This window comes from Ambystoma mexicanum, chromosome 12 (genome assembly GCF_040938575.1).
Source record: "Ambystoma mexicanum isolate Mex_15411 chromosome 12, UKY_AmexF1_1, whole genome shotgun sequence".
NCBI classification, from domain to species: Eukaryota; Metazoa; Chordata; class Amphibia; order Caudata; family Ambystomatidae; genus Ambystoma; species Ambystoma mexicanum.
In genome coordinates this window covers 34,648,621-34,675,979 of record NC_090936.1, presented here as the reverse complement: position 1 = coordinate 34,675,979, position 27,359 = coordinate 34,648,621, and the positions used below count along the sequence as shown (strand labels likewise).

The 27,359-nt window shown below is 43.9% G+C and overlaps 2 protein-coding genes and 1 long non-coding RNA gene across 4 annotated transcripts in view; 2 read left to right on the top strand and 1 right to left on the bottom strand.

Annotated features, from left to right (window-relative positions):
- Positions 1 to 17,788, bottom strand: part of LOC138513223 (uncharacterized) — a 132,113-nt gene extending 114,325 nt beyond the window's left edge. Inside the window, exon 1 of the long non-coding RNA XR_011281732.1 lies at positions 17,600 to 17,788. This is a non-coding gene — a long non-coding RNA (uncharacterized lncRNA). The remainder of the gene's footprint in view (positions 1 to 17,599) is intronic.
- The window catches only part of BEND7 (BEN domain containing 7), a 133,492-nt gene extending 107,990 nt beyond the window's left edge, over positions 1 to 25,502 (top strand). For both annotated transcript variants that reach the window (XM_069627882.1, XM_069627881.1), the window contains exon 9: positions 25,405 to 25,502. In XM_069627882.1, the coding sequence (XP_069483983.1) occupies positions 25,405 to 25,409 (5 nt within the window). In that variant the 3' untranslated portion in view covers positions 25,410 to 25,502. The remainder of the gene's footprint in view (positions 1 to 25,404) is intronic.
- The window catches only part of SEPHS1 (selenophosphate synthetase 1), a 181,583-nt gene continuing 179,695 nt past the window's right edge, over positions 25,472 to 27,359 (top strand). The window contains exon 1 of the mRNA XM_069627883.1: positions 25,472 to 25,664. Coding sequence (XP_069483984.1) covers positions 25,472 to 25,664 — 193 coding nt within the window. The remainder of the gene's footprint in view (positions 25,665 to 27,359) is intronic.

Genomic DNA, 27,359 nt, shown 5'->3' with positions numbered 1-27,359 from the left:
ACAATTTTTGCCAAAGAAACAAGGGATCAGCCCCTTCCCTCTACGAGCTATGGATTATCCCTGCTAGTGCCAGCAATGTTAATGTTGCTATCGTTGCAAGCGTTTCCTCACCACTGGCCATTCTATAAAAGATGTATCTAGTGTTAATATGCTCTGGATTCCATACAAATATATTAAGGAGAGTCAACTGCTGCTCTTGCAACACCCCACATTCTATCAAGGTGTGTTCTCTACTTTGTATCAAGCTTGGGGTATTGCTTTGCAGATAATTTCCTATCCCTTCCGATTCCCTTTTTCTGCTGCCTTCCCTAATCTCTTGAATTTTACCAGTTAACAATAGGTTCAGTCTTAATCTGAGGAATTCACCCTGGCAATGTGTTTTGGGGAATTTCCTCAGATAACGTGGTTAGTATGTCCGTGGTTTATCACGGGCGAGAGACTCCTGTACAGTATGTACAAATTGACTTTCTGTATCGTCTGGCACCAATCGAGCTCCCTATGTTTTTTCATGACCAGACCAGGGTTTGCCATCAACAAATCCTATTGTACTCCACAGTCACTCAAAATTAGGTCTGCTGCTTTTCTAAAAGCAACCAATGGGGGGACAATTTCCCCTGATCATCGTGGCACCCAAATCACTGAACATAGAATCAAAAAGAGGACTTAATAATAGTCTCTACTGAGACAGTATTTTACATTGTAAGATTTAGGACTGGATAGAGCCCATTCTAGACGCAAAGCAGCAATTGTGAGACAATCGGGTAGAGTTGAGGCCGTCATCCACACAATTGCCTCCATCTTATCCCAGTGTAGCCCCCGAAAAACAGCAGCAATTTCCACTCCATACGTATGCGCTGGCACAACTTTCACTCTATAAAAATCTAAAACTGGAACTGCAATACTGTATACGTTTCTTTTTCACCTGAGCTGGCAATTGTGCTGCTTTCAACTTCACTTTACAGATTACATTTCCTCTGTTGGGGCAGGAGTCAATGACAAAGCTGAAGTAGGTAAGCTTATTGGTGTTTTTGCAGAATCCTTACACATTTGTTTTTCCACAGTTAATAACTAATTTGTGTTGTTCTGCATACTCTGCCAAAGCACTGGCCAACCTCTGCTTTCCCATCTGTGTTCTGTCCAACAGAACTACATCATCCGCATAGGTCAAATGTCAAACCTGCAGCTCCTCTATCCTAGGCGAAACAAAGGTTGCAGCATTCGAGCATCCTCTCAAGTCAGCCAGATGCAGATTGAACAAGCAGGGGGCCAACACACAACCCTGCCTCAGCCCCCTATGGGTGTCAAATTCTTGATACAGGGTCCCTTGCCTGTTCAATCTGACCTACAATACTGACCCCCTATGTAGGTGAATCAGGATTGCTAATAATGGATACAGGATACACCAGGCCTGCAATTTCCATTCAATGAGGTGGCAAGGCCCTTTCTAAAGCCTGTCTGAAACTTTGTGAGGCATCCGGCAGCAGTGGCCCAGGCCTCCTGCAAGACAATATGGGTCGATAGTTGAGTGTGTATTCCTGTCACCTTTCGTAAAGATTGGAATAATCACTGAGTGTATCCAAGAACTTGGAGTTAATCTATTGGCCAACACTGAAATCAAAAGAAAAAACATGACTTTTGCCAGACTCTACGGTTAGACTTCATAAGGACATTATACGGCCCGTTAGGCCTCGCTGCCTTTAAATTGGAGGTCCTTCTAATGGGTTCTTCGATCTTCTCAAGTCCCAGATTCAAAACCCATGGACAATTAATGATCGGCTCTGGCAACAGGGCACCTGTAAAGACTTTATAAATGTTTGCCACAGGCCTCCTTAGAAATAGCGTTATCCTGTTTCTTGTCTTGTAGGTGAACCAGATTATTAATTACCCCCACACAAATTCTGGGAGTTTTTACTAAGGGCAATATGTAGCATTCATTCCCTGGATGAGACTGATAATATCGATTGGATCTGACCGTTTTTTAAAGCTTGTTTCAATTCTGTAATCTGTTCAGACTACAACACTACATTTAAACATTCTCTACGAACTCCCTCATTTTTTTTTACGCAGAATCCTTTTCCTTTTTTTAACTAGTTCGAACGGATGTAAGCCGACCCCACTGACTTTGTTACCTGGGTTGGAAATGTCTATAAACCTATATAGTAGGCAGTAAAAGGATCCCACCTTCAATACTTCCAATTTCTCAAATAGCGAGGTTGAGCCTATCAAATGATCGAAGTATTCTGGGCACTTTTGCCCTTTTGCAATCCTCGTTCCCAATTCATTACACCCATTAGCAAGGGTTAAATTAGAAAAATTGGACTGCAGATTAAGTTGAACTCTAAAAACCGATGTTACAATTAGAGGATTATGGTCACTCGGAGATGTCGAACGGATTTGAGGTTCTAAGCATGCCCTCATTAGAAGTTCTAATGACATGATATAATCAATGCAAGAGGAGGTAACCGCATTCTTCCAAGTGTCTTTAGGGGGGATATCCCCTTTCACATTACCGTTAACCACCACTAGATCCCAATGTTTTTTTTTTTAAGCAGCTCCATGTTTCCCTTCTCCTCCCCTCTTTCTTTAAAACAATTAGAACCCACCAACTCCACACAAGGTTCATTTAGGCCAAGCCAAATGTTTCACAGATTTCCGTGAGTTTCTGCAGGAAGGATGGTAGATTAACAGGCAAGGGGTTGCTATATGTGTTAAGCATCAACACTGGAGCTTCCCCTAGGATATTTTTCAATCTTACTTTAATCGCTAAAATGCCATATTAATTCTCTGAGATGACCTTGGACTCTATTAAAAAGGATTTTTTCACGGCTATCATGAGGCCACCTGAGGTTCTACCATCCTGCCCCCTTCCTCGCCAACTGCTGTTTTTTTTTTTTTAATGTATTTGATTTGGCTGAGAGAAAATCTCAACTTTTCAACATTATTAACAAATTACATTGGATGTTCAAGCAATTATTACAAAATTAATTTCAATTCATTATGAAAATAACATTCACTCAAATAGAATCTTATGTAACCATCCAAGCTGACATGTCTAGTTAATCAGACCTCTTGAAATAGTAAAACATAGAGTGTCAACCAGAGATTGCTACCATTTAAATTTTTGTCAAACTAGAGAAGCCCCTGGTGTTCCAGCTGAGAAGAGAGAGCTCTTGCACCTCCTCCCCACCTGCTAGAGTCCCGTCCTCCTTTCACTCATCGTGTTCCAACAACCAGGCAGGGAATGGGGAAGCCAGGACCACATGTCCCCATTATCCTTGTTCTTCTGCATGCCTGTACCCCTCCTCAGAGCCGAACCTACATTAATTTGGCAAGTTATGTGTGATCCTTCAAGGCCTTGAGTGTGACCCTAATGGTATTCCCTCACTCAAGGTGATAGAATCCTCCTCCTGCACCTTGCCCTTTCGATCTTCAAAGGGGTTTATATAACCCAGATTCCATACCGCATCCTCTTCTGCCATTACCAAATTACCAACCAGCATAGATTTTAATACTGGTTGTACAACATCCTTTCCCCTTTTTCCTGGAAAATAAACTCTCTCAATGTCTCTTGAACTAATCAGCCAAAGTTGTGTGATTTCGTGCAATAACCTCAGAACATTCCCATGATTTAGCAGAATGTCCTCTGTAATGGCAAATAAGTGTTACATCACCAAACATATCTCCTCATCGATACATGAAAACTTGGACTGTATTCTTTCATTAGAATGTGTCACTCTTGATCCGAGTAAGGTGGCTTTTGATATTCGGCCCAAATCGTGGGAGCAAGCTGGTGCCCTCTCAGAACCCTGTCAAATCTCTGCACGCTCGTACCCCTCATATGCCTTTGTAAAACACCTTGGTTGGGACAAAGACCCTGGCCTGGGCCCCCATCGCCCACCAGGACAGCAACAGATCTTAAAGGGCCTGCCATAACCGGGTTAAACTGATCCACCTCCCCCAACCCCGTTCTTTTCAGTTTGAATGCACACATCTATACCTTTACCATTGGGGCCCTAACTAATTCGGAACACCTCTGGCACGCTTCTTTGATGTGATTCAAAACTGTCACCATGTCACCCCCTCACTTTTGGGCGAAGAGGTTTGCCCACTCTGCGAGCATTCAATGTTTTATGAGGGAGACTGTCTGCGAGTCTCTTATCAGTTTCATTCCTCGCAACTGGATTGTCTGTGTTCTGAAGGTTGGCAGAATTTACTGGTTCCTCAAACGTGCCCACCTCCAAGGGAACTTCTTATACCACTGCACCCTCATCCATAGGTGCCGCCTTTTCAAGGAAATGCTGTACTTTCAAAAACTATATTCCTGAGGAATTTTCTAGAGCCAGAATGCCTGCCCTTCTTTTTCTTTCTTGAGGGTTGGGAGGTGGTCTTCCCTTGGGATACTATTGGTTTATCTATGATGAGCTTTGTTGTCGTCGGTCTCAGGCTCTAATTTGGTGGCAGTGGAGGCGATCACAGCAGGAGAATATATTGTAGAAGGAGGTTGGGCTACCTCTCTCAGCAAATGATTTGAGGGATTCAGGTATTTTTTAACTTTTTCTTTTTTAACAGTACCCTTGCACCTCCTCTACACCGAGCACCAGTTCACTCAGCTGCAGGGTGTGAGTCATGGGTTCAAGTTTTATGTTGTCGTACAAGGAGACGAAGGAGCTTAAAAGCATGTTTAGAGCTGAGATCTCAAGGCGGTTAGCCTCACATGATAGTTCCCTCAAGGTATAGTGTAACCCTTGCGTCAAGGGACTGGCCTCAAGACCGTGGGCTACCCCTTCCTCAAGGCCCCCACCTGGCAAGCTGATGTGATGTTCCGTCGTGTAGGATAGCATTAATTCTTCCTACTGTGGCGCGTTCAAGTCCACCTGCCTTCCCCCTCTAGTACGTCGAATATGGGTAGCTTACGTACCTCCAGCAGATCCATTGCTATCAAACTTTGATCACTAATGAAATTGCTGTCGCCATCATTTGCGGCTCTCCTCCTCCCTTTGTGCCTAATCTCAGTACTTGTGCCAGGTATAGGCAGGATTCCCCACCAAGAAGTCGTTTTCCATCCTTTTTTGTTTTTCTATTGCTTTCCTGATATCCTTTGCGGGCACTGTAATGGCTTCCATTCGCCCCATTTTCCATTTTCTCTGAGTTCCCGAGTTAATACTCTGCACCTGGACAAATCCGTTTGGAACTTACGCATCCAAGCCGGTCTCCCCTATAAGAGCAGTGATTGGAGAAGGTGTAACTGTGCAGCTGTTTGAGAGGTTATCCGGGCACCCTGTTAATGACTGGGTAGTCAAAATCACTTCATTTCCTGTGCCACTTTCAGTTTCCTTCAGTGTTCCATTTCTAGCCTCAGTTGCAGCCGGGGCCATGTTTCTGACCCCCTTTATTGCTTTGCTTATCTCCTTGTACAAGAAAAGTTTTTGAACACTGTTTGTCCACCACAAAAGACGTTCCATTTGGCCCTTTCAACACCCCCCCCCAACCTGCTGCTGGAGTGTCAACTTGGCCTTGCCCCCTAATGGGCATATCAGGCGGGGCAGTTAGTAGGTCAGGCAAAGACCACCCTTGTGGTGGGATCACACCAACTTCGCCCACCCCAGTGGGTTCAATAATGCTTGCTGTATCAGTCGTGGTTTTACTGCGCAATTCATACATAGTTTCTATGTCGCGGGAGCTCTAGCAAGTGGCAAACGCTCCTCCCAACTTGTTAACTATGATATTTCACCTACAGAAACAAAGTCGGGAGTCTCTGTTCACAAGGGTATTGTGCCAGGAATTAGAAATACACAGCTTTAATAGTACAAGGTCTATTGCAATATTCAGCCCCCTTACGGCACCAGTTTCTATTTGTGTGGTGGCCTGATTTAACTGCTGCCGATGGGTAAGGAATAGTATGCTGGCAAAAAGACACTCAAAATTGCAAGGATCTGGAGGGCCAGGGGGTTGGAGGGGGGGCAGGGCTCAATGGCACACTTGCAGTCTTCCAATGGATCCCTCCTCCTACACCACACAACTCTGCTGTTATGCCGTAACTTAACCAAGACAAATACTGGAGGCTCCAGTCGCCTCGCAAGCACTAAGTCAGCAATCGGCTAGAAAAGGGAACCTTCAAACGATCAACGTCCAGTCTGTGTGTGTGTGCGCCCACACTTGGGTTACCTCCTCACAGTAACATGCTACAGACTTCTCAGTTCTTCTATGCACGATGTTGCGATGTGTTAGGCCTTCACCAGTTCACAGCAGAACACACTCTGCGTGTTGCTCAGCCGGTGCAAGGGATTTTAACTGCAGAGTTCAAACTCCTCCCAAAGGAATGACCACCAAAATGGAAAGACTCCACAGGTTCTTGCAGGTAAGCACACCACACTCTGCCCGTTACTCCGTCAACGCATCCATTTGCTGGAGCTAAGGGTGATGTCAGGCTCTGGTAGTCTTTTCAGGCATTCTCAGGAGTCTTGCAGAGGCAATACAATGCACACCCACAGGTAAAACAAAGTGATACACTGTGGGGAAGGTCCTGCCAGGTGGCAGTGCTACTTGACACACACACACCCTAGTTCTCACTTTCTGGACATGAGCTGTAGAAAGGTTACAAATGGAATGCATTAATAACATGCCATCATTCAATACATCATGCAATAATGAGTCCTGAAATGAACAACCCCCACCAACTGAGTTCTGAGCCTAATATACGCTCCTTCTGGTGACGGCAGACTGGCGCATGACCTCATGGTTAGAGTAAAGCACCCTACTGCGTGGCCACGCTCCAAGCCCGCATCACCAGCGAGCACCCGACGTGTCATCTCCGACATGTGTTGGCATGGAGCCCCCCTTGGATCCCATCATGTGCCAGGGTGCAGGAAAACTGCATCAAATGGACTTGAAGCATAACGAAGTCAGTGCTGTGTGAGGACTTGGAGGGGGGGGGGCGACCGAACCCTAACAAGTGATCCGGCTGGCCCCATGCACTACCTCAACAAACAAGGTGGTGTGGGGTCCTTCCTTTATGCAGAGAAGCAATGCAACTGTGGTTCTGGGCTCTGGAGAAGCCGATGCCTTGAAGGAGATCTTTTTTTGGGGAATTCTTCAAGTAGACCTCTTCACTTCCAGTGTGAACAGGAAGTGTGAGTTGTTCTGCTCCAGGGAATCACTTCCTCAGAAAGCTTCGGGGGACGCATCGACGGTTGAGTTGACATTCAACCTCATTTATGTGTTCTCACCGATCCGTCATTCTGCTGGTTCTGAGGAGAATGCGCCCGTTGAACCTGATCGTTACTGACTTGGCCCAGAGGACGTGGGGTCTGGAGTTGCTGCACATGTCCATCTGTCCTCATTGGTGCCTTCCAAGGAGAGTCAACTTGCTCTGCCAATTGGAGAGGCAGGTTCTCCACCGGACCTCAGCAGCCTGAACCTTCATGATTGGCTACTGGGAGGCTGGATACAGGGAGTGGACTTGTCATACGACGTCCGTCATCTGCTCCTTTCAGCTCTGAGACCCGCCACAAAATCTATTTAGGCCTGTAGATGGCATACATTTTGAGCTTGGTGCTGTGAGAGGGATCTGGATCCTTTATTCTGTCCGGTATCCCCTGTTTTGGATTTTCTGCTGTCCTTGGCCCAGGCAGGCCTGCAGGTTGGCACTGTTAAGGGATGCCTTGCCACTATTTATTTTTTTATTTTTTTTTATTGTAACAATTAGTTGTTTACACAACTTTAATCACAAAAATACAGCAATGTCAAATCCTCTCAAGAAAAATAAATAAACCGTCTCATCAAGATGGGTTCTCTTGAAGAACATTTTGCTAGAAGTCTACCAAGGCACATATAAGTCTGACATTATTTCCAGCTATAGATGTATTCCACCAGTCTTCAGTATTATGATGTAATGATGTAAGATGCTGAAGAAAAAATGAACGCTGGATACACACATGACTGCATTCAGTGATTAAATGCTCTAAGAATTCTGGTTCACTTGCAGAAACTGCATTTATTATCTGTTACTTCTTTGAAATGTCTCTGCCACATCATCTCCTTAGTTTTATAGATGTTCAGCCGCAATTTCAGAAATGTATTGCGATGGTGTCTAGATGGAAACCTTTCTAGATGCTTAGGTAGTTTATCTAGTTTGTTACATGTTAGGCCCAGATTAAGTGCAGAAGGCATAGAGTCACATGTTTCAGTGTTTTTTATCCAGTGCCATTGTCTGAGCTTTTTTTTTTAGCAATTTGAGGCATGTCTCTGACAGTTTCCCAAGAAATGTCAGTGGCTATTAAGATCTTGCGTATTTTCATGGCCCAAATGTCTAGAACTCCAGTGTATGGATTGTTGGCTGACTCTTTTAGAATTTCATAAGCAGGAGCAACAGTACTGAGGTTCATTTTACGTAGTAAAGCAATTGATTTCCATTGGATTAGTCCATTTAGAGGGTCCAAGCCCAATTCATGTCGTATTGCTACAATGGAAACATAAGATGGTAATCCCAACACTCCCTTCCAGAACTGACCTTCCAGAATTGGCCAGATCCGATTGTCAATGTTTAATCCAGCTTCCGCCCCATATGTTATCACCGGAATGACTTTCTGCCCATAAAATGTCATTATCGGAATGAAGGTGAATTTACCATATTCATTATGTAGCCGTTTTCCCTGCAGTGTAAAAGATGCCATCTGATGCTTCAAATCAATTATCCAATCTTGTTCTCTTATGGATTGATTGATTTGGATCCCAAGATATCGTATCCTTGAGACGGAGTCACTTTTTTCACCATCCGCTGTCCACCCAAACCTTTTCAGGGCTCTTTTTTGACTTTTGTTAAAAGCCACAATTTTTTATTTTGCAGCATTAATTTCAAGGTCGTTTGCTTGCAGGTAGACAACCAGTGCATTTAGGAGACGTTGAAGCCAATCTCAGTTTGGTCGACTAGTACAATTTCATCGGCATATAAGGCCCAACTTATCATTTGATGGTTCAATTTTGGCGGAAAACAACAGATGTGCTGGAAGGCTGCGGGCAGGTCAGCAATATATAGCTTGAACATTAACGCTGCTAACGGGCATCCTTTTTTGACTCCATGGGTTGTAGGGACTTCTCTTGTCAATTTGCCGCTGTTGTTAGTGCAAACTTTTATTGAGGTTTCTTCATGTAAGGCCATAAGAGGCTCAAGTAAAGTTGGGGGGGCAAACCCATGTTATAAGTTTGTTCCACAATTTTGTGCGGTTTATTCGATCAAAGGCTTGACGCATGTCTATGAATGCTAAAAAGAGTTTCTTCTTTGTCTTTAGAGTTTGAAGCTTTAACAGATTCACAATTAGAAGATTAACTTCTGTTCCAACCTCATTAGTAAAACCAGTTTGGCGGACGTCTAGTAAATTTTTGTTTGGCGCCCAAGCTGTAATTTTCTGTTGCAAGTAAGTAGCCAAGATTTTCCCTATTATGTCCAAGAGGGCAATAGGGCGATAGTTGGCAGGATTTTCCCTATTGCCCTTCTTGAAAATAGGCACAATGACCGCAGACTTCCATGAGCGGGGTATACATTTGGACACTGATATTACTTCAAATAAATCTGCAATAAATTCTGCCCATAACTCCTTTTTTTCTTTTATCATGACATTTGTTAACCCATCAGGTCCTGCAGCACGCGAGTTCTTTAACTGCTTTATCAGTGTGAGGAGTCTGTCTCTGGATTCACACACATCCCAGGGCTCCACGGACGGGGTGAACTTTATGATGTCATATGTTGATGTCCCAGCAAATACTTGTGGTCTTCCCATGTTGCCATGGAGATTCCATTAACCAAACATAGCTCTTTGGAATTATTCATATTTAGCATTTTCCAGATGTCTCTAGATTTACATTGGATTATCAATCCAAGCATTAATTCTGCATGTTCTTGCTCTCTAAGTATTTTGAACGATTTGAGTCAATTTCGATATTTCATTTTGCTTCTTCTGATAGCTCTTTCTGTCTCAATCATTGTGCTATCTTTCTTTTTTAATTGTCTGATGGTCTTGTGCATTTGTTTTTTCTTCTGATTGACCTGGATACTGAAGGCATATATAAGTTGTTGGTGATGCAACTTCAATGTTGTTTTTTTAGTACAGATTTGCAGCAACAATGGGCCGTAATTTATCTTTACAGCGGCAGTTGTTAGCTCATCTTTTAATCGGTTGTTCAGCTGACAAATGTGATGGTCTTTAATTCGCAGACGATTCCTGCCTTCATTTACTTCTACTGGGCAGTTGTAATTGTGCAGAGTTGGAACCTGCTCCATTACACAAGTTAATTCCAAAATGCTATGGTCACTGTTGTCGGTCCTATGTACTGCCATTGTGTTTAATTTTGGCCTAAAAGACAAGGAGATCCAGAAATAGTCTAATGTTTTTTGAGTATTTTCTCGTGCCAAGTAGGTCGTGGTGGAATATCTCCATAGATGTTTCCATTAACCAACTTGCAACTTCTAGCTTTTATCCATTTGTCGCCCTTTGTATATGTCGAGCTTGTTTCCGACACGGTTCTTGAAGGAGCTTTGAACCAGGAGAAATTGAAGTCTCTGCAGATTAATATTAGTAAGTCTCTGAATAGCGTTAAGCATGGATCAATTATAGTTGTAACTGCTTTGATGAAACTCACCGTCAAAATCATTGCTGGATTCCAATATAGATGAATCACCAGTAAGTGTGAAATCTGATTCGTATTGGCCGACGTCAGCTGGAGCAGGGAACCTTATACAAAAATAATTGGCATAAAGGTTTGGACAATCTTCCAGCCAAAGGTGTTGTTTACCATTGTGATTAGACCGGAAAAGGGTCTTCCACAATGATTTTTCTTTGCTTTGTTAAGCACAATGGTGTACCCATCTTTTATTGGGATTTCCCTCAGCCAAGTCTCTTGTAGACAGATTATAAAGTTATTTACCTGCGAGATTGGAAAATCTTGAAATAAATGGGAAAATCCTCTTGTGTTTCAGGATAGGATTCCACATGTTTCCATTCCTATTGGCATCAACTCTTCTTGCGATTTCAAATGAGTCTTTTAATGTATAGTTCGTTGGAGACAAAGGGGCTTTTTCGGAGAAATGCTTCTTCAAATCTTCGCGTCTGTGTTCATTTGAAGAAATTAGTTCTGTTGATTTCGAAGCTTGTTTCACACTTCTCTCAAGATTGTACTTCGAAACCATACTATAGAAGTTCATCTTTTGCTGCTAAAAGAGTTCTTTCCACAGCTGTTGATCTAATGTGTAAAAAAAAAACACTGTCAGACGACTTTTCAGAGATGTATTCTACAATCAGTATATCTTCTGTGGTTATTGTGCGTAAAGAGAGAATATTGTGAAGTAATCTGATCACATTTCGTCTGTTTAAATTCACTTCAGTTTCTTCAGGGAACAAGTTTTCCACTCTGATTTTCCATGATTTCTGATTTATCTCTGTTTGATGTCTTTCGTGATCTATCGTTTTCATTGTTTGGTGTTTGTTTAATTGAGCGGAAGTCATTCTGGGGTTCAGATTTGTGGAAGGATTCTAGCTCCTGTTTTTTGGAGACATCTTTGGCTTTGCGGTAGGTTGTTTCAAAGTCGTGCTTTTTTCATCACGAACTGACGACAACATGGGGACTCTATCAGCATTCAGCCGCTTTGTGTGCGTTTGTTCAGCCAATCTAGCCTGAGAGGTAAGAGGACGACTTCTTGGTGGCCTTTCTCCAGCACTTATTACCTCATGTGAGGTTGCTGAGACTGCTAAATCGATTGAATATGTTGATAAGTCACACAGATCCACTGAAACTTCCTCTTCCACTGATTGTTGAGTATCAGAGTCTAATCTTGGCCGCTTATTTGGATTCTGCCTTTGAGTCAAACAAGGCTTTACACTCTTAGGCTGAGTCTTCAACTCCAACAGTTGTGCCTTTGTTGAGTTGTCAGAGCGTTGCCCTTGTGGTGTACGCTCAAATAGGCTAAGCTTATGTGGAGTTGACAGGTTTCTGACAAATTGTTTGACTTTTGAGGAGTTCTTTTTTTTTTACTTATTACTTGCTTTATTTAAAGCAGGTTGTTGTTTTGTTGTAGTCATCTTCGCTGTCGTGACATTACAAGTGGGCAGATTCTTTGCCGCGCCTGTGAATATATCGAAGGTGATCTTCTTTTCCGTCGTAGATCTTTCGTCTGGTATGGCACTAGATTTTTCGGGTTCTTGTGTCTGTACATTTTCAGCAATGGTGTTTATTGCAATTTCTAGACCATTGCATTCAACTGAAGGCACCAATGGTACAGCCAGAACGCTTTCTTGCTCGTCAGATGGACTCGGACTGCTTGCTTGTGGTGCACTTACAGCTAATGTAGTAGGCTTTATAGACTGAGCGGCCTTTCCTGAAGATTGCACTTGTTCTAGACAATGGCGGTTTGGAGGTAGGTGGGTTCTATTTTCTTTTTCAACAGCTTCACCGCTGTATAGTTCGTGGATCCCATCACAATTTGAATGTATGTTGTGTCTCAATCATTTCATACATTCTAATGTTGCAGACATTAGAGCAGAATGTTCTGCCTGGGCACTTGTCGCCAGATCACCAAGGCGATAGTGCCATTGTCGAGGTTCTAAAGGATCAAGGCAAATTAGCACTGCTACTACTTCTCGACCTCTCAGCCGCATTCGATCTGGTCAACCATCAGATCCCCGATTCACTGCGGCGTTCCTCAGGGATCTTGTGTGTCACCTACACTTTATAACATTTTCACGAAACCACTCTTTGATGTACTTGACTATCTGGGTGTCTCCTATACCAACTATGCGGACGACACCCAGATACTCATCCCCATCACTGGTGATTATCTAGGTGACACCAAAGCCCTTAACGACATCTACTTGGTCATCCAGGCCTGGATGGCCCAACATCAGTTGTGCTTGAATGATGACAAGACGGAGCTCCTAATCTTGGGCACTGCACAACGTCTGAGCAGACTAGAACCGTCCTATCAATCATTCAACATAGATGGTAATATCATTCGTGTCTCAAAAGATACCAAAACGTTAGGTTTCTACCTTGATGCCACACTTTCATTAACCCGACAAACGAATGCTGTCAGATCTGCGTCTGCATACACATGCAAACTCATCGCAGCTTGCAGACCTTTCCTCACTACGTCTAACAGCGTTACGCTAGCGAGAACCCTTATTATGGCTAAAATTGATTACTGCAGTGCTCTTTATCTTGGCACCAGCCAAGAGAACCTGAACAGACTTCAAACGACACAAAACAACGCCATTCGTGCTGCGCTAAACATTCCCCGACACCACCACATCACAGAAACCAGAAGTAAGCTAAATTGGCTACCTGTCAAACAGAGAATTTCACTCAAAACACTTGCCCTTACGCACAAATGCCTAGCCAACAAAGCCCCGATCTACCTTGGTAGTCGACTATCGCGCCACTCTACCTCCCGACCTCTAAGAACAGCCCAATCCCACTGTTTAGCGATCCCGAGATTTAAATTGCAAAAAGCAGGGGGCTCAAGTTTCCCTGTCTTAGCTTCCAAGTTATGGAACTCCCTCCCTGTCTCAATTAGAGCGGAAGACTCTTTCAATACCTTCAAAGCCAACACTAGATCTTGGCTTTTCAACCAGCATTAAGGCCATCTTCGCGCCTCTCCCCGACATACCCTGACCTGCCGTCCACTACTATCATCTATCGGCACTGAAACTACTGTACATATGTATATAAGATCCTCTTGCAAATATATATGACTCTTTGCTTGACCTGCATTTTTGGATCCCATGTTTGTAATAATGCTCTGTTATACCTGCATTTCTGTAACCTTGTACTAATTGCGCCCTGATGCCTCCGGGCCTGCGGGTTTGCGCGTTATAAATAAAATACAATACAATTGTGAGGAGATCTCCGACTCTCTTTCTAATCTTTGCTGTAGGGCCCTGTTTAATTGTCATTGCATCTACTTTTGTGATTAGGTTGTTAATTTGAGGTCCTTGGTCTTTTATGGACTCATTTAAACTTTCGTATAGCTTCACAAAAGGGATGAGCGCTAAGGAAGTTGCAGCTAGGATGTTGTTGTGAATTTGGATGCCAGCGGCCACCGACAGGTTTGTTTTGTTCAAGTGATCCTGTGCTATTTTATCACATGCTGATTGTGAATGCAGTTCTCGTAGATGTTCATCTAGTGTGGCATGCTTCCCAGCATTTTGTGGCATAATTTCTACTTCCATTACGTCCTTATTTGTGTGTTTAGGCCACATTGCACCATATATCTGTGGTAAATTATCACCCATGGAAGAAGAACTCGACTTTGTTGGAATTAACAGCATTCCATTCTGTGAATGAATTAAATGCAGCCTCATTGGCTCTCCAGTGGACCGTCTTGCCATTTCAGCTTTGTCACGTCCACTTTGGACTGAATTTAACAGTTTATCACATTGTGAGTGAACGAAGCTTTGTACTAGCTTTTCTTTAATGGGCTGTAAGTCAGCTGTCAGCCTCTCAGTGAGACGTGCCTCCTGACCTGCTAGGTCGAGTATTGTTGGTGACTGAATGGATGGAGTATGAGACTGAAGACCTTTTAGTGTCTGCGGGCGTAGTGACGCTGTGGTCATATTCTGAGTCTGAGGCATTCGCAAACTGTTTGGTATGCCATGACTATTTGGAAGTGTAGTAGGCATATTACATGGCAGAGTGGATCTTTCGCCAGTCACTGTTGAGGGTTTACATTCAATGTTTGATTTCCCGAGACATACGTTTGTCTTTGTAGTTGATTTGCGTTGTACATTCCCCACAATGTCATCTCGTGTTTTAATAGAATTGTTTGAGAACAGCCCGATCTCTTCTTGAACAATTGGAGGCATAAACACAAGATTGGAAATGTTTGAGTTATCAGTAGATACTTGTAATTGTAGTAGCTCTGGGTCAGTTACAGCAAAGGGGGATTCAAATGACGCAGTATTTACTTCAATCAAGGTCATCTCCAAGGATGTTACGGACGGGGCGCCTGCAGGGATTAACGTCAGTGAAGGTAAGAAATCGCCATTTGTTATGTTTACATTCAGCCTTGTATTTTCATTTACGCTAGTATTTTCGTAAGCAAGTGCATTTTTGTTAAACGCTGAACAAAGGGGTGCGGCTTCTGTCTGAGGAGCCGAACACTCCAGTTGGTACACAATTGTTACCGAGCTCAGACGAGCGCCGGCGAACGGCTTCAGTCCAAGGCGTGTGAGTAGCTTTTCTTCCTCAATGGCAGCCACTGTCAGTTTCAATAGCATCAACACAGTACAAGTCGTTGTACACTCGTCCCATAGATTAATTGGTAATAAAGACATAATTGTGGGTCCAACGCTTACCTCCATACTTCCTTCACTCACCACTTATGAAGCGAAGTCGGGAGTGCCAGCCATCGCTTGAGACGAGGAAGTTGAAGGGGAGGGGGATAAAGCGAGGGAACCCAGGCGCACAGATTTGAGTTGAATTTTCTGTTTTAGCCGAGTCTGTGGGGCCATCGTATGGGTGTTGCTGCGGCTATTCATACGGCCACTCATATAAATGCCCTCCTTTACAGCAAAGGGTTTGGAGTGAGACCGTAGGTCTAGGGTGGACTGGGGTAGACTGGGACTCTCCTCGGCGCTCCGCGCACACCTTTTAAGGTGGAGTCACCCAGAGGCATAGACCAGTTTAAAGAGACAATAGTCTTTTTCTCAGCAACTCAAAGGCAACTGAAAGCACGAACACAGCGTCGCTGCAGCTCCTCGCTTGTGTAGACTGGGACTTTCTTGGTTTTAAAGCGGTCTCCAGAACCAGGCTCGTTCTTCGCAATCCCCACTGTTGTGCAGTTCTTGCTAGGTTCGTGTAAACAGTTTCCTCCATGGCAGTTTATGGTTTCAGCGTAGGATTTAAATTTGATTTTGACATTCCTTATGGGAGCTCCGTTTCAGCCCTTGCATGCCTGTTCTATTGGATTGCTCACCAGTAAGGGGATTTTCCTGGTTGCATCACTTATGCAAGATGGGTGAGTAAGCTGCAGATGTAATGTTAAAATTCCCGATTTGGTTTTCGCCAAAGAGAAGGCGACATTTAAAGAAGGAGACCCTCTTTACTTCCAAAGTGGTCTCGGATTTTCATCTCTTTGAAAAGACCAACTTCCTATGTTTTTTTCCTCATCCTTCTAAGGCAGTGGAACGATTCCATTGGGTCGACCCGGTGCCGGCCCTCAGCTACTATGACTCTTGGTCAAGAGAGACTAGGAAAGATGACCAGCACTTCATTCGTTACGTGGTATCATCCCATTATTTCACGGCTGAAAATCCTGTGGCCAAAAATGCTCATTTTCAAACTGCGCATTTCAATGCATTTATAGGGAAATAAATATTGTAAGGGAGTTGTTGTAGGGGTCTCCCCCTGCATATAAATGCATTGAAATGGCCAAAAAGAAAAGAAAAAAGTGTTTTTTTTTTTTTAAATCAAAATCACAGATCCCGTTATGTTGGGGCTTGTGCTGGCAGGGCTGTGACTAAACAGACCCTGTCAAGGTGGATTATCTGCATTTCAGAATGCTATCATCTGGCTGGGAAGGATGTCCCCGAGAGTCTGGGAGCCCATTCGACCAGAGAACTTGCAGCCTATGCCCTGCAGAGGGGAGTCGCTGTCCTGGACATCTACCAAGCGGCAACATGGGCATCTCCACATGTTTTCTAATCATTACTACTTGGATTCCCTTTCAGGCAAGGATGCCCATTTTTGTAGGGTGGTCCTCCAAAGTTTTCTGGTCTAGGTGGTGTACTTGCTCCCACCCAGATTTCTGTACTGCTTTGGGAGTCTACCATAGATGAAGAATCCAAACCTCGGACAAAGAAATCCATTAGAAGATCAAATGACTTACCTCTCAGTAATTTTCTTTCTGATGGATGTTTCGCTGCCAGTTTATTTGAATACAAAAAGCTAATTTTATTGGTAATGTTCTTAATGTCCGACTAAAAACATGAATTAATGCGCCCACCTCTGGCATTCGAGGTGGCTGTTACCATGCACTTTCTTTGTGGTACATGTGATGCAAGGAGACTGCCTTAATAGCTGAAACTCCCAGGCGAGGTCGCAGAGCTAAGCTGCGGAATGCGTGATGCCTCAAACCAACGAGGACAGTTCAGGCTCCGGCTGAGAATGTACACAGCGACCGAAGCTGCTGGCTCAAATCTTAAGGCTGTCAGAGGCTGTGGCAATGAAAGCCTTTTGCAAATAAAGGCTTCTTCGAAATGGACCTTTTGTTGTTATCATATGTGCAGCTTCATGGGTGGAGAATGGATTTAGCCACTCCGTTTGTATATAAGGGTGAGCCAGGCCTGTGAGGGCAGAGCATTGAGCACCCTCCCATGCCATAGCTCTCAACTCACCTGCTTGTTTCACCCGCCTTGCAAGCAGCTGAATCACCCGCCAAGTCCCTCATACACCCATTCCCATCTATGGTCTCAGGAGGATAGCCCAGCGGCAATGCACTCGCCTTGGAAGCAAGGCGACACGGAGCAAAACAGGTTTGATCCCTGGGTTTGTGCTTAGAAAATCTGGGTATTTTAAGTGCGTTATAAATGACCGATCAAATATGGCTTCTCACCTGCCAAAAAGAAAATAGGCTGTTTTCACCCGCCTTGGTGACACAAAAGGTTGGGAGCTTTACCATACACTAGTTTGTGTTTGCATTACAGCCAATGTCCCCTCTACTTCTGTTTTCCTGTGCATTTATTTGTATCCATGTGCCGAGCCTGTAAGAGTGTTGAATTCCTGCCCAGTTGCTGTGGGCCTACCGCTCTTAAAGGCAGGTGTAAAAGGCAGCCCTGTTTGGGGACAGCAGTGCAGCGCCCCTTCTGAACACTGGGGCACCTTTCTCCCCATTCACTGGGACGCAAGGAAGCCACCTCCTCCAACCCCCGTCCCCCAGGGCCGGTCGGCTGGCTGGCTGGCTGGCTGGCTGGCTGGCTGGCTGGCTGGCTGCGCTCTCCAGTCAGGCGGCGCCAGGGGCAGCCCCGCGCGCACTGCATGCCGGGTAGACGCCAGTGCCGTCGCCGCGCGGACATGCTGAGGGAACCGGTAAGAGGCTGCAGGGGGAGGCGGGGCCGCATTTTAAAGGGGAAATGTACCTTTAGGCTTTTAATTTTAAACCGTCCGCAAACGTGCCCCCTTAAGCCGTAAGGGCCTGCCTGCGAACCGTCACTGCGGGCGCGCTCGCTCGCGCGCCCCGGCCCTCGCGTCGCCGCCAGGCCCTGCCTCTTTAAGAAAAGAGCCTGCGTGTGGCAGCGCCGGCCGCGCACGGGTTAATCTTTTCAACCGCCGACATATTTGGTGACCCCCCCGCCCCCCTCTTCGCAGTTTAATGGGACTCGGCCCGTTTAAATGTCGCGTCTGCGGAAGATGCTTCGGCAGCCCAGCCCCTAGTGCCGGTGGGTTCTGGGGTTCGTGTCTGGGCGCTGGGGGTGGAGGAGGGGACGCAGAGCCTTTTGTTCACTTTTTTTAAAATTTATTTTTTGTATCTGTGAGCCTGGTTTCTTCTCCGGCGAGGACACGGTTAAAGCCGCGCGCCCCTGCCTGTGTTGCAGCTCCCGCCTCCGGGGGGGGGGGGGTTGCATTTCCCCTGCGTGCAGGGCTGAGTGATGCCGCTGCACCCAGGCCCGGGCTTCTGCAGCACTGTGCAGCCCCGGGAGGCGGCTGCCCACAGACCCCCTCCCTAGGTGTGTAAGCTGGAGCATCACCTTTGTGTGGAAACCAGGCCCCCCCTGCCCCACACATTCCCAGTGCCTTCACTCTCCTGGCTCTAGCGAGGCAAGGGTTAAAGGCATCATTCCTGGACTACAGCATATATATATATAATCATTTAAGAATTGACTTTTGCATGGCACCAACACCAGCTACAGTGTCCCACATGTGCATAACCTAAAATGAACTTGGCAACACATGGCTACAATAATAACACCCTTAAAGCATCCTGCACCACTTTACACGAGCACTGGGGCGCCCTTTCTGGCTAGTGGAGCCTTGTCCTTTTAAGTCCAGCGCTGCCCCTTCCTGCACAGCCCCTTGGGCCCTTTAAAGGCCATTATACCTTGCAAGCATGGCCAGATCATGTTTACCCCCTGCATGCACGCTTCGCTCTGCCACACCCCCCTGTGTTTAAAGGCATCGTCCCCACTCTCGCTGCTTGTGGCTCTTTCGACGCTTCTCGGCCTTTTTTTTAGTGTGCTCTCTCAGAACTGAAAGCTGCACACGAGCCTTCTGCAGACACGTCTGCACGTTTTTTTGGCCAAGGGTCTCGTGCTGTCGAGTGTCCTGGTCATCTATTTCGTCGTTAATGCATTGCTTGACCAGCGAGTCAGATGGGATTATGTGTCAACATTAGGGAAACACCACTTTAACTTGAATTGCAGCCCAATTTTATTAGCCCTCCAAATAAAATGCGGGGTTCAAGACTACATTATCTAGTTGTATGGACTAGAAAACGGTATTTTGATATCATGGAATTTATAGGTATATACAATATTCCACCGTGCTACGAGGTGTAATCAAGGTGGGATGGCATTGTATCTCTGTGCCTACATTAAAGCACGAGCTTATATATTTTATTTGTGACATTTAATGGCAATGTATTTAATATGCAGGCTTATACTGCAGTTCTGTTTTTCTCAGGTAAAGTAAATGGGGTACATAAATATGCTCTATTTACTTAGGATCACATAAGATGATTAAACTGGAATTGGGACCCTGCTGTGTTAACTGGTAGGACATTCCCAGCGGTAGCAATAGGTCCCTTCCAGCAGCCCCTTATCCCATGAAGTGTAAGGACTGTCCGTTCAGTTGAATTACTGATCTATAGTTTGCAGAAGGTGTCAAAGTGATGCTGCTGATATTGTTATTTTAAGCAGTGGTGTTAACGATATAGGTAGTAGCTACGTGCTTGTGTGAAACACCCCTGCATTATTAAACCAATGCAAATGATCTGCCATTATGCAGTGTAAAAGTAGGATTTGCCCCCTTAATAATCCTATATTTGCATGTGTGACATATATGCAGACCTGTCCCATTCCCCTTGGGAGATGCTAGCCCAGTCCTGGTTTTAACCTTGCATTGTGGGACGAGGGTTTATAATGTGGGAAGCCATGAACCACAAGTCTCAAAATGCAAACATGGAACCCTGGATCAGCTACATGTCTTGTTAAACGTAACTTCCCTCATTACCTTTCCAACGGCCCTTAAATTGGAGCAAAATTACTGTCCAGTAATCTGCCCCCCCCCAAAGCCTTGTTTACTGCTTTCTTCCTGGTAGAAATTGGATGGTCGGGCGAATTAATTATTTAGTTTCTTGCTTTTCAGCCTAGTGGGAAATGGGGATTTGTCTCTGCCTCTAGCATTCCTGCCGCCACAAAGTTTGAAGTATCAGTGAAGGCTGTTGGACGTGCATCTGATCTGTACTATACTTCTTCTGGGTATGAATTGGTCAATACAGCCTGTACTAAAAACTCACCATTCTGCATACTCGACCTCACATTCTGAACTAAACCCAACCATACCTCTGCACTGCAAACTACATGTACTTCACAACACCCAATATGAAACCGAACTATGCACAATCGTACCTCGACGGTTACCAACCAAAAATGCTTGGTGACTGGTTTCTCTGAACTGAAGCTGCCAACAGTACATCAAAGCTCTCTTGCTCTTCTCCCTCTCAATTGCACTAACAAACACCCCCAACCCTTCTTCCATTGAAGATCCGACCAGAGCGACAAGAGACCATGTAAGTGGCACCAGTGTGCTGTATAAGACCCCATAACATTAACGTTTAAATTCAGATAATGGGTGAATTTCACATGGATCCATTTACAGTTAGCTTACCCTTTTAACTGTTTGCTGGTATACATTTTTATTTATTTTAGACCCTATGGCTTACTTCCTATAATATAGTTATGTTACAGGTTTTCTTATCCACACTTCATATCATATTATTGGCTCAAATAGAGTCCTTTGCAATGCTTCAGGGCCAGAGCGCTGGTAGTTGTGACAATGACACGGTTCAAACTTCTTCTGAACTAGGAGCTGTTTAGCTGCTCCTTCTAGCCTAGAGGAGTCTGGTTTGCTTGATAAATACAGCTACCAGAGATACTTAAGGATCACCTGGCCAACTTGTGCCTTACAATGTGATACTGCCTTCCCCTTGTTCAAGGTATTTGCTTAATAGTATGCCATGGCTCCTCCTTCCACAGAGCTGGCGCCAGCTCAATGGGCCAATGTTGGATACTGATTAACTATTAGTTCCTGCTTATTCTTCAACTCTTTACTTCGATCCCTGCAGTGACGTACTGACTGGCAGTACGGAAGAAGTGTAATTATTCAGGATTGAGGGCAAGACTTAGTCAGCCCTATAGCAACATGGTGCCTATTTTAAACTTCAAAAATATTCAGTGTGTATGCGTTTCTTATTAGCCCATACCCCTAAGTGGTGCCTGTTATTTGGGTAATTTAGAGTGAAAGTCCTACAGCTCTCTAAAGCCCTTTATTCACCAATACTATCCGTGGAGTGTGGTGGTGATGGTAGCTTCAGCAGTAGTAAAAACAACTACGAAGAGGAAGCAAATCACTGGCATGTGTCCAGTTTCAATGCACTATACAGAATGCAAACCACGTTTCACAAAGACCGTTGCTAAAAACAAAAGTTTAGATTACCGGAATGGGCACACGTCCATCTTCTAGTGCCCTCAACGTCTCCACGGTGCTTTCACCAGTGTTGGTGATGGTGGTAACATGGGTCATCTCGGGTGCCGCACACAGTTCTGGTTTACAGAGTTGGGCCCTTCAGTAGATGTGTGAACTCTGTATGTCAAAACTGCCTGGGTAATATTTCACAGGTCAACTGAGGTGCCCCGATGGTCCCCTGGCAGCTGCAGACATGCCGACATTCTTGATCCCCCTCAGTGCGAAATTTCACCTTAGAAATCGGGAGAATTTAATTTTCACCTAGGATTGCATTGGGGTTCTAATTATTTTAGGCTGGAGACAGTAAAAAATAGCACTATTTTTAATGGAAATGTCGGGCGTTTCCAACCTAATACGGGCGGGTTGGCATGTATGCAGCAGTGAAAATGTGTATATGTTTGAGTAACACCATTCTATGCCGTTGTGGTGCTGCGTGGGTTTCGTTTTGCTAACAAGAGTAAAGTGTGTGCCTGCGCTGCCATGGAATTCAAATTGGTCCAGGAAGCAAGGGTGTTGTAAATGTCCAACTCTTGTCGGCGTGTCTACAGTGGTTAAGTTTTTGCATGAATCATGAGCCTTAATGTATTTATGGATCCTAATGTTAAAAATTGCATATACTGCTTTCAGGGCTCATTGCCTAGTGATAAAGAACACGTGGTATGTTAGAAATGGTGTGTATGTCTAGATTTGAGGTGGCCAGTGACTTTTTCTATGGCTGGCTATTGGCTTGCAATTTTCCCTCAGCCATTTTTAATTGATGACTTAAATAAGCCTGCCCCTTAGTTAATAAATCATGGTATCCAGTGAAAATGTCGCTGTATAAAGAGCCGTCACAGTTGCAGAGAACATTTTTTTTCTTGTGACTTTGCTTTAATGGCGCAGACTCTAAGGGAAGCTAAATTAACATAGTGCGCATGAACTTCTTGGAGACGCACCAAAAATGTTAGCGCGCATGTAAAAATAGGAATAGTGTTTCTACAGTAAACTGGGCATTTGGAAAAAAGAAACCTTAACGCACATGTGTATTTCGAAAAAGTGTTCCTTCAGTAAAGTCTGCGCACATGAAGAAGGAAGTGTCCCTTTAGGAAATCGCCAGGGAGCATGAGCAGAACTCTCATTAAGGCCATAGTGCAGTCGGCTCACTGAAAGTGTCTTCATTATACCGAACCGGGATTGCGGGGGGGAGTCCCCTGCTCCCCTTGAACGATATAATTGGTTTGGGGGTTGCAAGGGTATTCCCCCCACCCCCCGCTTCCATTACATGATTGCGGGGGACACAACGAACGAAACAAGATTTGAAATGCCGTAGGGAAGTTTCACGAATCTGCTGTATGTTTTTGCTTCGTTACAGAAGTCTAATGATATGGTATCCATTGAAATGTCATTTTAGCACGATTTAGGCAATGGTGGTATTTTCACACATAATGATGATCTCTTCACCACAGCCCTTTCCCAGTTACTTTTTTTGTCAAGACTGCATTTTTTCTGCTTCGTTTTCACATGGAACCTAAATCATCTGACCTTCAGATTGGTGTTTATTCATGTCTTTGGTGGTGTCTTTAGTTATGGGCTTGTCTTATTGTGTGTTGTATTTTGGGGGTCCCTGTCAGTCTCATTCTTTATAGGTGGAGCAACATTTCATATACTTATTAATCGCAGTGTTCACATAAGCAAGCATATTGTTTATTTGAAGGCTCGAGTGATATTAGTTATACCCCCCACCACCCGGCTAGTTCCGCAAATTGTTCAGTTGACTCCTTCATTTTTGTTTGGTCATATTGGAAACCAGTGTTCAATGCAACCGTTTCTTTACTGGGAATTTCTTATTAATCTTGTCTGATAAAGATTAACGATTTGGAAAAGGTAGTAGTGGTTTAAATCTAGTGGACCGTATACCCTTCAAAAATATTAATGCAATCTTCAGAGCAAAATGTGGATATTAAACTTCTGGCATATCACAGTTCCCAACCAGCCTTGCAGGGTAGTTATCAACTCCCTGTTGCTCATGGGTCCTCGTTAGGGTGGGGGAGGGTTGGGTTATAGAGAATCAAGCCTACTTAGGCTTGGTCTGGTAGGCCGTTACCGTCCCTTTAGGGCCCTGCCGAGCAGGCAATACGCTAAGCTTGTAATCCACTTCGTGATTTGATTTTCGGACTGGTACAGCACATATCACATGGAACCATGGTGAATCTGCATCTGGGCGCAAATGAGGTGATTGCACAAAGAGCTGAAACACATTCAAAGAGGTACGTTTTTAGCCTTTTCCGGAAGATAATGAGAACTAATTTTTCATAGATCAATTGGTAACATAGTTCAGGTCCGCGGGCCTACAGAGGAAAAGCGCCCGTCTCCACAGGAGATGGCTCTGATGGTGCAACCACCAAAAGACCTTGTTCCAAGGTTCAAAGTGACCGATTTGGGTGATAGACTGTGATTTTTGAAGGAAGATGGGTAGGTGCCAGGCCATGCATGCATTTAAAAAACAGAGTCTTGAACGGGACCCTCGGCTGCACCAGGAGCTAATGAAGGCTCCTATGAAACTGGAAGACCGATGATTTCCTAGGCAGAGAAAAGATGAGCCCAACAGCTGAATTCTGAGCGACTTGCAGTCTATGTATGTTTTTTTTAAAGGCCAAAAATGAGGCATTAAAATAGTCTAACTTCAAGTTAGTTAATGCTCCAACTACCACTCGGTGATCTTTCTCTGCAAAAAGGCTTCAACAGTTTTTAAGTTGAAAGTAAACTTGACAGTTTGATTAACCTGTAAATTGCTTTTCAAGTGTGACTGCCAAATGCAGCCAAGTTTCTTTACTTTGAGTGAGAACTTTGTTGGCACTTAGAAAAGCGCTGAACATTGAAGAGATTGTAGGATGTTAGCTAGTTCCTTTGAGCCGATTACAATGACTTCGGTTTTTGAAGGATTCAGTTGCTTGTTTTCCAACATCCAGTCTTCTGTTTTGTCTGCACAGGATAATATAATAGTCAATTACTTCCACTGGTTGTTTTAGCCAGACGTACATTTGTGTATCGTCTGCATAAGAATACTACTGTAGATCAAATTGGGAAAAGATACTCTGCAATGGACGTATATAAATATTAAATGATAGTGGAGACAAAGAAGAACCTTGGCCACATCACACCTGACTGGTAAGGAGTCAGGTGTGGACACAACTTAACTTGCTGGGATCAATCGTCTAAAAAAAAAAAGTAAACCATTTTATCGAGTTGTCATACACCTGAGTCGCCATGGATAATCTGGAAATAAGAATGGGGAAATCGGCCGTGTCGAAGGCTGCCGACAGGCCCAGCATGCTAATGTCGCCCTCGTCTGCAGCTCTCAGATTATCGTCCAAGGCAGAAATAAGCACCGTCTCAGTACCATGTCTTGACCTGAATCCTGACTCTTAAGGCTTCCTGCTCAGTCACTGTACCGGTGATGGGTTTGGTTAGACTTTGTGTAAACTCGTGCATGTCTGTTAAGTTTGACTCCCCAGAAAACACTACCAAGAGCTTTGAAAAACTCTCCTAACCGACGACAAAAATCTTGTTTAAAAAATCTTTTGCATTTGTCCTTTTCGTGTGTAATTGAGTTTTGCCAAAATGTTATATTGTTTCTGTTGTGTAGTGAACTAAAATCTACATTTTAATAAGGTTTACATTTTATTTTTTTGTAAACAGACTGAGGAAGGAAGAGGGATAACATCATTTGTATTCAGAACGCAAACGTGGAGAACCTTCAAGAGCCATGTCTGTCCGGGAATCTTTTAACCCTGAAAGTTATGAACTGGACAAAAGCTTCCGCTTGACTCGTTTCACTGAGCTTAAGGGAAATGGTTGTAAGGTCCCCCAAGAAATTCTACACAAGCTGCTTGAATCGCTGCAAGAAAACCACTTCCAGGAAGATGAACAGTTTCTTGGAGCTGTCATGCCGAGGTTGGGTAAGTGGCTGGTGTTGTTACTCAATTGTCACAACTAACTTAGAGAGACCCGAGGTAATATTTTCAGCGACCACCTATGAACAGCCCTCTACAAAAAACACTTGTTTAACAATACATTATGTTCATTCGGTCACTTGCTTCCCCAACTCCATTCGTGGTTGGTCCTTATTGCATATGATTAGTAACCATTAGATTCTCATACACCAATTAATATCAAAAATAGTTATTTATTTTTTATAACATCATCAGTAAAAAACTTGATTTTCTTTTCTTTTTTTCCATCAACAATTTTAAAAATCTTTTGAATAATTTGACACACTTCGTAAACACCATACATTGCTCAATAATTTCTGTGCACATTCAATATCATGTAGTATTCCATCATTTAATAATTATAGAAATTCATATCTTAATCTGGATCTATAGCTTGCTCTCCTCTCATAGAGAAGTACATCCCAGTCCATAAAACATTTCACTTTATATTCATAAAACCCATGCTTACTTTCATACCATACCCGACATGTTTCATTCCTATCACACTTTCATTCTACTAACAAGGAAATTCTTCAGGGGTAAAATTAACCACATTCCATTGAAATGTACAATTGTGTTTGTCTTATTTTAGATTTTTTTCTCTAAAGGATCAGCTTTCAATGGGATCCCGTTAGTCCATTCCTAAGGTTCAACCATCAGACGTATAAACTGTTGGAAGCAAGTATCGGATAGTCGGATTTTAGTACTCGAAATACATCCCGGTTGACATTTTTATTATATGCAACCTGCTGCATATCAATTATCAGCAGAAGAGAGCCCTTAATTAGATGAATTCCTTCTTTACATCTGTTATAACATCAACTATCTACCTTGGTCAGGACAGGTTTCACATGATGGGTTAATTCTTAGTAGATTGTATCACACCCTTCATTAAATAGGCCATAATCCTGTCACATTCACTATACATTTGATCTAGCCCTTCATTGGATCAAACATACTGTTATGTCACTCACTATGATTACATTAAGGATCATTTGATGTCTAAGACTTGTCTTAGTATATTACCTTTGAAATGCTCACTTCTTGTTTCCTTTCGTCCTGATGCGGCCCCTCTGATTCTATGTTTCCCACCTCCAGATCGCTCTGGTATCCGAACGGAATTGCTCTCCACCAGATGTACTGTTTAAGACCACTTGGATGTGTCCCTAATTGGGAAACATTGTTTATTTGCCATGAGTTTTTTTATTTTTTCATATTCATATTGTCTGCTCCATACACTGCAGCTCACAATATACCACAGCCTTTCATAGTGACCTAATGATCTTATTATGCAGGTCCCTGTTCTTGGTGCTTATTGGCAGATCCCGCAAACCATCTCTTTGCTGACCGGATCAAGTCCTCTCACAATATCCAAAGGGAGGGTCGCCATCCGCGTATATTTTCCTAAAACAGAAAGACACCACGGACACAAAACTTAAATCATTTAAAAGTCAGAGCATTTTAATGTGCTTCTGTTTTTCTCAAAGGTTGAGCCATTCTTACCTTTTAATTCCTATTTTCTTCCCATTGTTGCCAGGGTTTGAATTTTGGCTTTCCCTACTCCTTTACGGACCTTTCTGCCGTCTTCTCTGCTGGTAGCATCTCCTTCTTTTTCCGTTGTGCGCCTCCTTTCTATTTCATTGTCCATCTTCGCTTTTTATT